The sequence below is a fragment of the Plectropomus leopardus genome, chromosome 12 (assembly GCF_026936395.1).
Source record: "Plectropomus leopardus strain MGB_pleo_1.0 chromosome 12, ASM2693639v1, whole genome shotgun sequence".
NCBI lineage: Eukaryota > Metazoa > Chordata > Actinopteri > Perciformes > Serranidae > Plectropomus > Plectropomus leopardus.
The window spans coordinates 33,662,012-33,678,514 of NC_142187.1; the positions used below are offsets into that span (position 1 = coordinate 33,662,012).

At 37.2% G+C, this 16,503-nt stretch overlaps 1 protein-coding gene across 2 annotated transcripts in view; it reads right to left on the reverse strand.

The window, feature by feature from the left end:
• Positions 1 to 521: 521 nt before the first annotated feature.
• Positions 522 to 16,503, reverse strand: part of LOC121951180 (sodium channel protein type 2 subunit alpha-like) — a 61,927-nt gene continuing 45,945 nt past the window's right edge. The window contains exons 18-28 of one of the 2 annotated variants that reach the window (XM_088085894.1): positions 15,850 to 15,967; positions 15,564 to 15,718; positions 14,897 to 15,070; positions 13,180 to 13,206; positions 10,853 to 10,975; positions 9,206 to 9,478; positions 7,136 to 7,189; positions 6,915 to 7,052; positions 5,661 to 5,765; positions 5,271 to 5,541; positions 522 to 4,550 (exon numbers count right to left, since the gene is read on the reverse strand). In XM_088085894.1, the coding sequence (XP_087942020.1) occupies positions 3,319 to 4,550; positions 5,271 to 5,541; positions 5,661 to 5,765; positions 6,915 to 7,052; positions 7,136 to 7,189; positions 9,206 to 9,478; positions 10,853 to 10,975; positions 13,180 to 13,206; positions 14,897 to 15,070; positions 15,564 to 15,718; positions 15,850 to 15,967 (2,670 nt within the window). In that variant the 3' untranslated portion in view covers positions 522 to 3,318. The remainder of the gene's footprint in view (positions 4,551 to 5,270; positions 5,542 to 5,660; positions 5,766 to 6,914; positions 7,053 to 7,135; positions 7,190 to 9,205; positions 9,479 to 10,852; positions 10,976 to 13,179; positions 13,207 to 14,896; positions 15,071 to 15,563; positions 15,719 to 15,849; positions 15,968 to 16,503) is intronic. The other variant, XM_088085895.1, reaches the window with a different exon arrangement.

A 16,503-nucleotide genomic window follows, 5' to 3' on the forward strand; every position in this document is an offset into this window, starting at 1 on the left:
ATCTTAGATCTTTAACCCTTTGAAACCTGGATCAACATCGCTTCTCCTGTGGTGGACTCAGTCGCCTTTCATGAGAATTTAAACCTTCTAACACAAATGACTGAATTGGTTTTCCTTCTGCAAATTGCAATAAATTAGTAGATTTGGAAAATTATTAGTAAAAAAATCTAGAGAAAAATGTAAATTATAATAAATATATATTAAAAATATTTCACAGAATTAATATTTTAAGCACTTTTTTGCCATTTTTTTTCTTCTAATCTTTAAGAAATCTTCTGGTACTTTTTACTTTTTTGGCCAGTTTTTGGCATGTTGCTCAGTCTTCTTCCTTTGTAAGCTTTTTTTTTTTTTTTGTAAATTAAGCCAGGTTTCGGAGGGTTAACTTAAACCTGTGAAAAATTGTTGCAAAAACAAAAAGCTTAAATGACAACGATAACAAGCTTTGCTGTATTTTTCTGCATAATCCGAAACACGTCTCATCCTTCTGCTCTAACTGCACTGAGAGCTGGAAAACCCACAAACATGGCAAAGAGTTTTATTACCATTTAATAAAACAATCCATGAAATGATCGACCTAAATGCAATACAGACAATCAGGTTCTCAAGGAAAGTCTTTTATATAAAAATGAACACAGTATATTTATATAATCTGATCATCTCTTCTCGTGGCCGTCATGAGAGTCACTGAAACGGTCTTTCAATATAAATACATTACAAAAAAATAGGTAAAAATCAGCTTTACATACATTACACAGCCTCAAAGTACTTTACACGGTTAATTACAAAACGAGCTTCACGCTCTCCCGATCCATCAGATCAAATTAAACGGCCTAAAGAGATTCAGTGTGCGGACGACAAAATCAGGCACATAATTCAGGGAGTATTAGTACACGCAGCTCCTCTTTGTAACCAATACGCGTTGTGATGTCAACATTGATCAGAAATTGTAGTTTTTTTTCTACATCAGAGCTATTTTAGTACATTTCTTCATGTTGGTTTCTATATGTTGGTATTATCATCACAAGGAACTGTGCTTTTGTTCATGGATTTGTGTCACGACCTAAAAAACACCTGATGCTGTTTTAACCGGCGATAATATCTCGATCAGCACGTGCAGTAAGAAGCACCTCCCCTCAGTCAACGTGCACATAACACACAACTCATAAATAAATACATACACAAACCCCAAACTTTAGAATCATTATTTTTTTCTGGCTTTTAATAGGCAAGTTTCCATTAACCCTCAAATTGTTCAAATATAAAATATGCCAAATGGAAAAACGTCAATTTCGAAAAACAAAAAAATATGAGGTGGTATTGCAGGCAATTTGAAAAAGCCATATTTCTCAAAACTGCAGTGGAAACACCTTTTTAGTCTTTTCTAGGTCACATGATGCTGTGTCTCTGTGCTTGTCAGTAGGAACTGGCTCCCATGATGCAGCAGGAGCTACAGAGCTGTTATTGCATCACATAACTCAGAGAAAGCTGAGCGGATCATCCGCAGTTTTGAATCCACAATTCCTCTGTGAAATCGTGGACTACATCTCCCAGAAATCCCTCATACGTGGACGCTCCCACATAAGGGGCTCGCCTCCATCATGGCTGCATAACACGCCTACGTGGCCTTGGATTAGAAATAATGACGGCTGGTGCGGTGGCTGCAATAGAAACAAAGCTGCTAATGTTTTGAACATCCATCGCCATGGTTACTGCAATTTCCTGCAAAATCTGTAATGGCCTTTTAATTCATAGATTCTTCCTGGAATTCTTAAATGTTAAAGTAAAAGTTGGAAAAGGTTAGGAGCAGATGTTAGCTTTGGTTAAAACCCTGAACAGGAGCTTCGCAGCAGCTTCAGTCACGAATGAAAGTTCACTTCTGATGTCAACATCAGCTGGAAAAAAGCATAAAGTGAAGTAGCTTATTGTTTGGTACAAACTGTCTGCGGCTCTGTGCTCTCTTTTTTATTTTATTTCGCTGGTCTGTCGGTTCATGAGCTGTGCGGCGACAGTCTGCCGGCGTCTGAAAACCTCTGAGCACTTGTAGAGGAGAATTTATATCAGTATCAAAACTGCTGAAGAACGAAATCATTTCTATGTGTAGAAAATGTAACAAAAGCTGCAGTTTTCTCACAAAATTTTTTTTTCACATTAATTTTTTGTCCCAAACGCAGAGTATTAATTCCAGCTGCCTGAATCAAACTCTAACGTGCTGTTTTCTGTAAAAATGTTGCTCATGTTTTACACCAATTCCTGAAAACTGGGACAAATCATGTCCTACAAACAAAACAAAAAAAGAAAGAAAAACGCCTTATTATAACTCATCAATACACTAATTCTATAACTGAGGTAAAATATATATTTTTAAAGGACATATATGTATGAAATAAGTGATATATAAAATGTTTTGATCTGCTGTCATTAATGTGCCATTATTTCTGTGTGTGATTGGTGTAAATTATAAATATTTTTGTTTTAAAAATAATATTTTTAGATAAAATGTTTGGCAACTTGCTTTTTTTTGTAACAAACATAAAGCAAAATCACAAAACATTAGTTTTTTTTTTTCAGGCATAAAAGTGGTTTGCTGTTAGTGGTTGACCAATTAGCTGCACCAAATTTTTATTTGTCCCTTCAGCGTGTCTCCCGTCTACAAGTGCTCAGGAAGTTTATTTCAAATAAAAATAAAAATAAACATGATATAAACTAAAGTCAAATGCAGAACAATCATTTTGGTGAATGTAGCTCAGAGAAATGATGCACTTTGACAAAAAAGGTCCAAGAAGACACCTTGTGCCTTTTGCTAGTTGAACTTAATGGAAATTATAAATAAAAATGTATTATTCATATTTTTCCCGTCAGTGTTAACTGATGTGTTACAAAAAGTTCTGATCATGTGTTTTTTTTAAAGAGCCCCTAATGTGGCGAAAGGTGAGTTTTTTTTACCTTGTAGGTAAAAAATAAAAAAATGACATGAGGTGCTGCATAGTTTCAGAGTGACTGTAGGTGCACATTAACATCCATGTTTATTATGGGTACACGTAAAAATAGAGTGCATCATGTTTTTTCTCTCTTGACGTTATAAAATCATAATATAATCTACCAAATGTTAATTTTTAAGATGTTGTGAGGTCGTGACTGTGTAAAAAAACTGACTTATGGGTTGCATAATTTAAAGAAAGTTACTTAAAAATATTGCATATTCCTCGGCATCTACTGATAGATAAAAAATGTTCTTCGACCGTGAGTTATGTTGATCTATATTCTCCGCTGTAAACAAAACAAACAAAAAAACACATAAACGCTCCACGCGGCCGAGTCTCAAAGGAAAGTTTCCTCGTAGTTTTCACCAGGCTCCCCGAGCTCAGAGTCTCTGGATATCGACCTGACGGCCTCGGAGAGGTCGCTGGCTGCTCTGGTCACGCTGTCGTAGGACGGCGGCGAGGACATTAGAGCGTCCTCTGTTGTCTGCGCGATCTCCTCGCTGACGAGTCCGTAGTGCTGCATCATGGAGGCGATGAGCCCCTCGGTTTCCGGAGCGTTCTCCACATCCACCACGGTCTCGTAGTTGATCTGTCTGTAGAGGTACGACGCCTGCTTCATCTGCCGGCGCACCAGATGCCTCCTGTAACACCTCTGGATGATGATGGCGGACACCTCTTCCATTTTGCGGCGCAGCGTGGACGTGATGGGCTCGTGGGAAACCTTCGAGGGGTTCGTCATCATGAACTTCTCCTCCATCTGCTGCTTGAGGGCGTCCATCTCGCCCGACTCTCCCAGGACGCGCTTTGTGAAGGCAAACAGGATGTCCAGGCAGTGGATCCGGTCCCCGCTGACCATGGGGAGGTCCATGGAGATCAGCTTGATCCTGTTGGGCTTGGCGATGCGCAGCGGCTCCGACAAAGTGTCGGCGAAGATCGACAGCATGGAGAACTCGATGAACTGCGTGGCCTCGGAATCAAACTTCTCCCAAACCTCGTAAAACATCTCGAAGTCGTCCTCGCTCAGCGGCTCCGTGCTCTCCTCCGTGGCGACGCTGAAGTTCTCAAGAATGATCGCTATGTACATATTTACCACGATGAGGAAGGAAATGATGATGTAACTGACAAAGAAAGCGATGCCCACCGAGGCGCTGCCACAGTTCCCGCGCGTGTTGGTGCCCGTATTGACGAAGTGAAGGTCGCACTCCTCGGGGGAGCTGGCCATGATGGGGCTCAGGAGGTTGTCCCAGCCCGCCGAGGTGCTGATCTGAAAAAGGCAGATCATGCTGTTCCCAAAGGTCTCAAAGTTAAACATGTCGTCGATCCCGTCCTGTTTTTTCACGTAGGCAAAGTTCGCCATACCGAAGATTGCGTAGATGAACATGACGAGGAACAGCAGGAGGCCGATGTTGAACAGGGCCGGCATGGACATCATTAAGGCAAACAGTAGAGTCCTTATTCCTTTGGCTGCACGTATGAGTCGAAGTACGCGTCCAATCCTCGCCAGTCTGATGACTCGAAACAGGGTCGGAGACACAAAGTACTTCTCAATGATGTCTGCAAGAACAATCCCTGAGAAGACAGAGAAACACAGGATCTGAAATCCAGCTGCTGTTCTCGGCTGTTCTCACGAACGGTTTACACTTTCTAAAAATAATGCACAATAATTTACATATAATCAGTGTAATCGCCGCACCGCCTAAACGTCAGAGTCAAAGACAAATCCAAAAATGCTTTTCAGAACTTTTGGGGACAGAAGCTCCTTATTTCACACAGACGCCATCAAAAGGGTCACTGGCGACCCGTCAGTCAGAGAACTGATTTTAAAATCCCGCTGCTTGTCTATAAATCACTCTGAGACTCAGCGCCCAAATATATCTCTGACATGCTTGTGACATATGAACCTTCAGGGGCCCTCAGGAGATCAGGGGCCCTCAGGAGATCAGGGGCCGGTCTGCTGACCGTCTCAAGAGTCAGAGCTAAACATGGAGAAGCAGCGTTTTGTTTTAATGAAGTAAAAACCTGGAAAAACCTCCCAGATGACGTTCGATAAGCCGCGACTCTGAAAACTTTAAAGCCAAAGCTAAAAAACGTCCTTTTTTACACGGCCGACTCCACCCATGTTCGTTTTATAGCTTATTTCTTTTCCCTTTTATTGTAAATCTGTATCTTTTATATGTTTTTAATATTTGCGCTTTGTATCGCCCTGTTGTATGAAAAGTGCTGTACAAATAAAGTCTGACTGACTGAGCGTACGTCCCTCAGCGGACGCTAGTTAACGATTTTACTTACCAACAATAGAGAGAATTATCACCACGAAGTCAAAAATGTTCCACGCGACGGTGAAGAAATAACAGCGGAGGGCGAAGAGCTTGATCAGGCATTCGGTGGTGAAGATCACGATGAAGACCAGGTTGACCTTGTTGAGGATGGACTCCATGCGCTCCGACTGCTCGTCGGTCTCCACCATCATGGTCACCATGTTGACGATGATGAGCATCATGATCATGATGTCGAAGGCTTGCCTCGACACAAGGTCGAAGAAGAAGCCCTGGATGATATTCTGGGACGAGGAAACACCAACATATTATTATTAGTACGATATTATACAGAGCGTCGATATGCAGGATTACAGGTGACTGATGCAAAAATAAAACGCCTGAAAAATGTGCTTTATTTTACCGCAGGCCTCGGTATCGGCTTTTGGGGTTTTTTAGATCCTAATTTCTTCATAGCGTTGTAGTACTTCTTCTGTTCTTCAGTCATGAAGATGTCCTGTCCTCCTAAGTATAGACAGAAACACCGAACGTTATTTTAAACGTTGAAAGAATTATTTGGTTGCTGTTTCATACAAAGGAGGATTAGGGCCATTTTAAAAAATAAAAATAAAATAGACAAGGATAAGTCATATTGTTACGAGAGTAAAATGATAATTTCAGAAAAAACTCACAATATCACCAGATTAAACTTGTTAATGTAGGAAAAAAATTAAAAGTCATAAATTTATGAGAAAACAAATTCATATTACATGATTAATCACACAAATTTAATGGATAAAAGATGTAATATTACATGATTCAACTCGTAAATTCACAAGGAAAAAAAGATGTAATATTACGTGATTAAACTTGTAAATTTACGGGGAAAAAAGTCATAATATTAGGTCATTAAACATAAATTTCTGAGTAAAAAATATTGTAATAAATACATTTACTAGACAAGAGATTCATAATATTACATGATTAAACTTGTAAATTTACAAGAAAAATCTGTAATTTTATTTTATTAAACTTGCAAAAGTCATAATATTACAACATTTAAGTTGTAATTTTGCAATAAAAAAAGCTGTAATATTATGTGATTAAACTAATTTACGAGAAAAGAAATTTACTATTAGGTGATTAAACTTGTAATTTTATGTGAAAAAAAATCACAGAAAAAGACCAGAAAGTCAGGAAACATGGAATAAAAAATGGAGAATTTTAACCATACCAGACACCAGATGTTTTTAAAATTTTTTAGACTTTGTTGAATCATAATTTGAAGTAATTTCAGGTACATTTCAGGTACACTTGTAACAGTACTTCTACAATGTCATATTAGTACTTTTAATTAAGTAAATTTACAAGTTCAATTTAGTAATATTCTGACATTTTTCATGTAAATTTACAAGTTTAATCTTAAAATAGTACTAATAATATTTATTCTTTGAGATTCTGACTTTTTTCGCGTTACGACTTTTATCGTCATAATATTGTCTTTCTTGTTGAAATTATTATTATTTTTTTTAACAATGTCTAAACCTCCTTTGTAATTTCTTTCCAAACAGGATCAGTGAGTATTTCATACTTAATTTTGCCTTAAGAATGAAAAATGTAAACTATCTTAAATCCATAACTGTAATTCTGTGCGACCGACAGCGTTTTTAATACTCATCTTTCTTTTCTGCTGATTGAAATTGTCGATAATGACGCCGATGAAGAGGTTGAGGGTGAAGAAGGAGCCGAATATGATGAAGACGACAAAGTAGATGTACATGTAGAGGTTGATTTCTCTGATGGGTTGTTCCTCCACCTGAAACCAAACAGTTTTAGGAGTCAGCCGGTTACTGAAACGCGTTTCGGACGTAGACGCTGGAAGCAGATAGACATACTCACTCCTCTCGAATCAACTGCTGCGTGCATTATTTCCATCCATCCTTTAAATGTAGCCTATAACACAATAACACATCACGCAACAAAATGGCACAGTTAATCATCGACTTTATCTACATATGAATAAAACATTTTTAAATCTAATATTATGGTCACATTAAAGGAACATTACACCCCCTAAATGAGCATTTGCATTTAAAATACTCACTTATGTTGCATTTGAAGAGGAAAACTTTATTTTTTTAATTACTGGGGCATAATTGTATTGTAAATATTTGGATTGTAAATAAAGCTGGGACAGTTATTTACTTATTTCATTTGGGGGATGGTTGTGTGTGTGTACACTATTTGTACATACATTTGGGAATTTGCTGACATAATACATAAGTGTTAAAAAAGTGGTAGAGATGTATAAGTTTGACTTCTACCTACTCCTTTTTGGACGCCTCTGTACTTTCGTTTTGTTTGTTTGTTTGTTTATAATGTGTTTTATTGCTTTTTTTTGTTGTTTTCTCACCAGGGATCATTTTTGATGAACTGAAGTCACAGCGGACCGTGTTTAATTAAAAACAGCAAAACGATATCAAAACATCCGTTAAAAACCCGTTCAGTATAATCCATGTCTCGTTTATGTTATATGTTCTGTTTGCTGTGCACTTCTCTCTCTCCCTTTCTCTTTCCTATTAATTATTTTTAGTGTAATTTAATCATTTTAATTACATCTATTTCACGTCTGTTCAAGAGGAATCCCTCCTCAGTTGCTCTTCCTGAGGTTTCTACCATTTTTTCCCTAGTTACAGGTTTTTTGAGGGAGTTTTTCCTCGGTCGATGTGAGGGTCGTATGCTGTAAAGCTCTCTGAGGCAAACTGTTATTTGTGAAAATGTGTTTTTTAAATAAAATTGATTTTGTTTATCCAAACAGACAAACTGAAACTGAAAGTGAATTGTATTCATTTTACTTTCCTAAACTCAGCAGCTGCTGCTCCTTCTCTGCCATAATCATTGTGTTTGTTTGTGTTATTGTGTGACTTTGATGAATCCAAATTAACCATTTTAACCCTTTAAGGCCCGCTTTAATATGACACACTCATATCGCTCTGAGCAAAAATATGCGCTTTTCAGAATCAACCTTTAAAAAAATTTAGGTTTAAATTAATTTTTACTTTCATTGAATTTGTTTTTTAACCAACATCCGTCCTAATCATAAATATCAAATATGTACTGATTTTCAGAATTTTAACCCTTTAAATGACAGGTTTTTGTCATGATGCTTCTATGTTTTTAGATGGAAAAAAAATACAAAAATATAATTACTTTCAATATACTACAAGCTGAGTAGATTTTTTTTAAATTATCACAGCCTGGGATATGTCAATGATTTGCAGCAACATTGACTGTGACAGTGCACCTAGTGGAAACAGCATTTAATGAACAGATTTAGAAAATTATTTTTTTAAAAGCGGACAAATGTCTAGTGAAAAAACAACAACAGAGAAAACTAGGGAAAAATACATTTATAATTTAATAACATAATTCTAATTTTTTAAGCACTTTTTAATTCTATTTTTAATATACATATATATATATATTTACCAATTTTTCAGTAATTTTCTCACAGTCTTTTAATTTCTTGCTAAGTTTTGAGTTCTTTCATTAATCATGGCTTTCATCTCATTTTTCTTAGAAAGAAATCGAGTTTTCTCGGGTTTCAAAGGGTCAAAATTGTTTGTTGTGGATCTGCAGGCTAAACAACTATGACACAAAGGACATTTTCAAGGTGAGTATCAGTTCATAAAACTTAAAAATCAATCATCAATTATTAAAACTACCTTTGATTGTAGAAAAAAAGCTAATTTCCCTTTTGTGTGTTAGTTGCATGTGATTTTATTCCGAGTTGTCATAACTCAAAAAAGATACAAACTGTTTTTGTTGAGTTTTTGTTTTTAGAGTGAGTAATGGATACGCAAATATTCATATTGTGGGTGAAGCATTTCTTTAAATCCTGATGACTCAGCGTGATTCCTGAAATTAAAGCATGTTTGACAAGAAATATACGTAAGCAGTAAAACTCACCACTTGCAGAAGGGAAAGGTAACCAAGTCCCACGTTGTCGAAGTTGACCTTCACTTTGGTCCAGTAGAACTGCGTGTCGTTCATGGAGAGGCACTCGGACTTGTTGTTGACCAGAGCGACGCTGTGGATAAAACCCGTTCTGTTCACGCACTTCCCGAATTTGCCGGCGAACAGGTTGACCCCCATGATGCTGAAGATGAGCCAGAAGATGAGACACACGAGCAGCACGTTCATGATGGAGGGGATGGCGCCGATCAGAGCGTTCACCACCACCTGCGGAGCGACAGGTGAGTCGCAGGTTAGTCTCAGCGAGGTTCTCCATCGGCGTCATTACGTGAAGAGTCAGAGAGAGCGTTTTTGTTTACGTTTCTGTCCAACGTTTATGTATATCCCATATAAAGCCGAATCATTACTTATTACTTACTGAAATATTGTGCACGAATTTTGAGAATTGCAAAGTAGAACATACCAACAGACTTTTTTTTTTCCATCAGGATTATTTTAGTTTAAAGATTTAGATTATTTCTGTATTAGGCAAAAAGCAAATTACTAACAAAAATAATTTTCTTATCTTTTGTAGTTTAAAAATAATGAAAACGAGGAAGGAATGTGTCTTTACATTAATTTGTCTGAAGTTATTGTCAGGGATATTAGGTTTTTTGCAGATATCCTAAACTCATTTGGCCAATAATCAATACCAATATCGATGTATGCACCTTTATTCCAACCGAATTTAAGTGATCATCAAGTCTCCTCTGTGGTGGAATTAACATCATATTTTGCATCCTTTTATCGTGACGGCGCCAGCAGATGGACACATAAAGTACAACCTTTTTCCGTTCATGTAATATTGATTCATTGTGCAAAATGAGATAAATATTTCAGCTTTCGGTTGATGTTTGCACCTGTTGACTTTGTCAATAAAAAGAATAAATAAATGTATCTCTTTGTCATATCTGCAGATTTCAGCATGTTGGCTGATTCCGATGTTTCATTTTGAAGCCAATATCGGCTGATACCGATGACGTGCCGATGTTATCGTGCATTTCTAGTTATTGTGCCCAAAAAACGGCTTCAAGGGGGCGAAAATAACAACACTCCCTGTGACAAGAAACGATGCAATTCTAAAAATTCAGCCAAAACATTTATTTCTGGTCTCAACATCTCTGACATTTTTGTCAAAATTGAGTTATTCATATTTTCTTATTCTGTGACAACTTATTAACAGTATATAAAAAGTTTTTGTTTTTTAAGTTATATGCATTTTTGGACTTTGGTTCATATAAATGTTGTTATTTGGAAAATTTTAAAGTTCAATATCTTAAAACTGCTCAGAAAGCAGATAAAACCTCATAATTCTTTGGTGGCGACTTATCAGACAGAAAACTAAACAAACTAAAGTGAAAACCTCTCAGTGGGACAATTGTTTTATTATCACTGTTAATTTTTATTTTGTCTTATTTCACCAGTTTTGTCTTTTGGACATGAATTTTATTGTTATCACCCTTTTTTAGAATGACCTTTTTAATCGTTGATATATGCTGAACAGTGGATGTCAATAATAGAAAAATATGATCACAAAAAGGTGAGAACGTGCTCTCAGCAGAACAATGTGACATTAGTGTAAATTAGAAAAAGGTTTCTCACCCGCATGCCCTCAAATCTGGACAGAGCTCTGAGAGGTCTCAAAGCCCGCAGAGTCCTCAGAGACTTGATCGCAGCAAAGTCGGAGTATCCCAGTGAATTCGCCACCAGGCTTATCAAAGACACCTACATGAGGAACAGAGAGACGTGTGTGTACTGTGAGAACGCATTCAAATATCTACCTCAGGTCTTCATGTTTAAAGCTTTAACCCTGGAGAAAAAGTAGCAAAATCTTTTTTTTTTAATCTATAATACAGCAAGAACAAAAACTGCGATTAGAGCAATATCACATACATGGTCTTTCTTAAAAAATTCAGCCCAGAGGGCCAAAGAAAATGTTGGCATTATACGTTTCTGCAAACCATGAATATGTTACATTTGCCCATTAAATACATATCATATCGATGTTTCTAAAGTGACGTAAATGAGCTGACTTTGTCATCTGGAGGTGTACAGGATGTTGAGTTTCTATGCCTTTTTAACAGGAAAAGTGTTTTTTTTTTATTGAAATGTTGTCGCTTTTTCTGCTGGGATAGAGTCACAGAAAATGTTTGTTTTTTTATCGAAATATTGTCAATTTTCCATGCAGGGTAGTGTCACAAGAAGGGTTTTTTTTTTTTTTTATTTTAGCAAGAGATCATCGCTTTTCCTGCTGGGATATCCCAGATACATCGTCACTTTTCTAAGCGACATAGTGATACAAAAAGGTCATTGTTTATTTACCGAGACATCATCGATATTCCTGAATAGTGTCACGGAAAGTGGTTGTTTTTATTGAAATATTGTCACTTTTCCATGTAGGATAGTCTCACAAAGGGTGTTCCTGCTGGGATATCCCAGACACACTTTTCTGGCTGGATAGTTGCATAACCAAGGCATAGTGTCACGGAAAATAGTTGTTTTTTACAGAGACGGTCCCGTCTCCTGCTGAGGAAGTGGCACAAAAGTGGTTGTTTTTCACTGAGACGTCGTCTCTTTTCCTCCTGGGACAGTAAAACAACATCATCGCCTTTCCTGCCAAGATAGTGTCACAAAAACTGATTGCTTTTTACCAGGAAAATGTTGCTTTTCCTGCTGGGATGGCACAATATGTAGTTGTTTTTTCAAGGTGGGATTGTAAAGTCAAAAAAATGATCTTGTCTTTACCATAACCAAGTGTTTTTGGTGCATAAACCTCACCACACGTTAATCATAGTGTCTGATTGCTGCATGCATATGTAGCATATCCATGGTTTGCAGAAATGTACAATGCAAACCTTTTTTTGGTAATTGTGCTGCAATTCTACGACTTTTGAAGACAAAAACATAATAAAAGAAAACATTTGAAGAGCCATATTTTCGAGTTTTTGCGTATTCTGGGACATTCCACAGTTAGGAACACGGTTATATAATGTTTGAGGTTTAGATTTGGTTTGTTTGTTGTGTAATCTTTTAGCAAATTTAGACTTCCACTCTATTCTACATCCAAAACGGACAAATGGTATTCCGCTGTTGAATGACCCGTGGATGACAGCTATGAATGAAAATGGCGTGATATAAATGAGAGAAATCCATGTCATGATTGATGACAAAACACAGACAAGTATGCACATATGGACAAAATGACATCCATGAATGCATACTCAGCTATATATGCATATAAAATATGTATATATATCAAATAGAGTGAGTTTTATAAAGAATTTATGTCTATCTTTGCCAAATTTGTCTCCCAATTTGCATCCAATTCATCCAATAAGTTCATTAAAAACAATTTAGGACTAATAAGGTCCCAATGGTCTGAATTTCTTTATAAAAGTCTATTTGTGTTTGTCCAATATATCTAAAGAAGATACTTAAAATTTATTCTTGGGACAAGAGAAGTGTTTGGCTCCAAGAAAAAAAGTGCAGACGCAAAAATACAAAAACACTGTAAAAGAAAGTAAGGTGGTAGTTTTCAGAACAGACATAACAAATAACACATGAATTAGACACGACAGTTTAGACATGAGCTCAACCGGTGCATTTCTGAATCGACTAAAAATGTCTGTTTTATATACATTTTTACAGGTTTAATATTGTGTGTAAAGTAAATCTTCTGTAGATAAACCTGAGAGTAAATGGCACTGCATTTGTTCTTGATATAAAAGCCAAAGTCCCGAAGAAACCGATTCAAAAACGAGCAAAAGACATTTTTTATGAGAAAGTGCGTTTGGAAACAAGACCTTGGCTTTTGATATCATAACAGAAAGCACTTACGAGTGAAGAAACACAGAAGCATTTGTGATGCGGATGTAAAGTTTCCAATCCCAGAGCCCATACTCACCTGCGACCTGCTAACTACAACTTACCCTAACAATAGAGCGGTCTGTGGAAATCTGTGTAACAGCAGGTGAAATCACAGGAAGTCAAGTCAGGCCTCGGGCTGCACGCCGCGGGCACTTTGGATGACCACTACAGAGCCACATCCAATTCACCCAACATGAAGTGTAACACGACTCCCCTCAGTGGAGCACTGCTTTTAATTTGTCTGCTAAAATCCTGGCGTCAAAGCAAACGTAAAATTGTACAATATAACAGCGATTAAGTGTGTGATTTATCGGTCTGTTTCCAGTAAATTGATACAGGTCGTAAAAAAGTTGTGCAGTTTGCTTTTAAAGGTCCAGTATGTAGAATTTAGGAGCATATAATGTACAATATAATAAGTACGTTTCTTTGGTGTGTAATCACCTGAAAATAAGTGTTTTTGTTACCTTAAAATGGGCCGTTAATATCTTGGGTTGACCCGTGTGGCGAGTGGTTTGGCTTGTTAGGAAATATTTTGTGCAGATGATTAGCAGTGTTTTGAGTGAGTTATTAATAACTAACAGAAACACAAGGCGGGTTTCCGTTTAGCCTCAAATTGTGAATATTAAATACGCCTTGCATGAGCTGATATATCAGGTGATTCGAAAAAGGTATATTTCGCAGAACTATTTTTTTTAGTCTTTTCTAGGTCACATGATGCTGTGTCTGTGTGTTTGTCAGTAGGAACTGGCTCCCTCATGATGCAGCAGGAGCCACAAGAGCTGTTATTGCATCACATAACTCTGAGAAAGTTGAGCGGATCATCCGCATCCGGATCATCCGCAGTTACTCGGTGCAAACGCAGTCATCTCGCAGTTGTGTTTTATCAACATTTTTGAAAATATCTTGTAAATATCTAATCGTTTTGCGCAAATTTGTAAAGGAACCCCGCCTAGCGAAAAAGTGAAAAAACCTCACCTCGTGAGCGTAATAACTTTTTTGCGATAAATGACTTTCTGCGAAACTTACGTGTTTCCATTAGGCGTATTTCATATTCTTAAGTTCAATTTGCACAGTTTGAGGGTTGATGGAAACCTGACTACTGATTAACACGTTTACGAGTCGGTTGGGGCACACTGGCTCTCATAACGGCACATTTTATATAAAGAAAGTGTAACTGCTTTATTTGGTGTTTTTACCGGTTTCAATCACTGAGTAGAGACCTCTGCGGATAATGTGACTCCCATAAAAATCTTCTGAATATCTGGATGTTAAGTTATTAAAAGAAAAGGTGAGCACACATCTGCAGGTACTCGGCCAGCAGCCTGTCTCCAACAGGCCAAACAGCTTTGGAGAAACACTGATTTGTAACATTTAACTGCTTTTATTTATTTTAAGGTCAATCACCTGATCTGTTTGTGGATGATTCAGCTCCTGATAAAAAAAAAACTCCTGAACTATGAACACAGCTGTTTGAAATCTGCAATCCTCACTGCTAGACTCCACTAAAACCTCCTAAATTTGACACATTGGACCTTTAAATAAAAGTAACTGATGGTGCACTGTTTCAAACCATGAAGGCAGCCAGTTGTCGTAAAGCATATATGAAAGTATGTCAAGTGCTTTCCTGTAAACAATGTGACACTCACCAAACTGTAAATCCCACAAACATGACAAGCAACATTCAGCTACAATGAGAGGGGGTTACTGAATCCTCAAAATGTGATTTTCAATCACCAGCTCCCTTATGTGTGGTGCAACGAAAACAAAACGTTCGCTTACATCCACGATGAGAAAGTCGAGCCAGCACCAGTAGTTGGTGAAATATTTCTTGAAGCCGTATGCAATCCACTTGAGGAACATCTCCAGCACAAAGATGTAGGAGAAGACTTTGTCGGCGTACTCCAGCACCACCTTCACCACTTTCCTCTTCTCAATGTAGATATCTTCAAACGCCTGCAGGAGAAAACACAAAAACAATTCATTGTGATGCGATTGAGATCTATACATAACAAAAACAACACAAAAAACATTTTAATAGCATTATGCAACTGACATTCCTGTCTTTAAAAAGCTGTACTGGGCTGAGTTTTAAAACTAGTGATGATATTAGTATCAAGTAAAACTAGACAACCTGAGGAATCCAGTCATCCAAGCTCCTCAGGAAGGAAGGCTTAAGTAAGGCTACATTTTGGCGACAGAAAACAGCATGACCACAAAATATCTGACTGAAAATGGGTTCTGTGGGTACCCATGAGTCTCTCCTTTACAGACTTCATGCGAGAACCACGCAGTTTTTTGCTGTCATTTGATTCCTCATCAAGACAAACTGGCAAGAATTGCTTTACCCCGTGAATATGGACTTTGAAATCCCAAAAAATTGAAGTGAAAACATGTTTAAAAAACAAGAAATTAAATGGAATTAACTGGTGTAATTCCATTACCGTACCAGAGCCCCGCTGCTGAGCAGGATCATGAAGATGATGAACGTCTCAAACCAGCTGTGCTCCACAATCTGGTAGCAGGTCTTCCTCAGCCTACACCAGGCCTGGCCCAGGCCGCGGCTGGTGTCGATCTCACAGCACTGACAGTGCCTCATGCACACTGGCAAAAAAACAACACACATAGCAATACATTAACGAGATATTAGACTGTACAAAGAACTTAACGTGGATGCTGTAAAAGCTTAAATCATACTCTACATAAATCATTTTTAACATGTTTTAAATTCTCACAATCTGGGAAGCATTCCTCTGGCTCCAAACTCCCGTCATCCAACAAGGATAGGTTGTCCATCTCCTCTCCAGGCTTCCTCAGATCCACCGTGCTGCCCTCTGACAGGCTGACCTGCTCCTGAGTAATGAGAATTCACACTGTTAGCTACAAATTTAATAATAATAACCCAAAGACACTTTTTAAAAGTCAAAAAACAACATAAACTAGAATACATAAAAAAAATACACAATAAAATACACCCAACATTAAAGTTCATATGACATTATTCGCACATTGATAATAATAATAACCAGAAAAAAGAAAAAAAACAAAACAAAACTTTATTTATACAGCACCTTTAAAAACAATGTTGACAAAGTTCATTAAGCCAAACAGTCCTATTGAACACAAGGGAGAAGTACCTACGGTAGATTAGGATTAAAATTAGAACCAGAGGACACATAATGCAAGATGCAGGATGCATAATGTCAATTTAAAATAATACAAAGAAATAGAGCAAAAAAAACAATAGAAACAATTAAAGCAACTAAACCACAAATAAAAGGAAATACGAGACATAAAACATAAATTAAAAAAAATAAAATAAGTAAAAAAGAGAAAAAAAATAAAAAGATGATGGGTTTTGGGAAGTAATTTTGAAATAAGTCATTGAT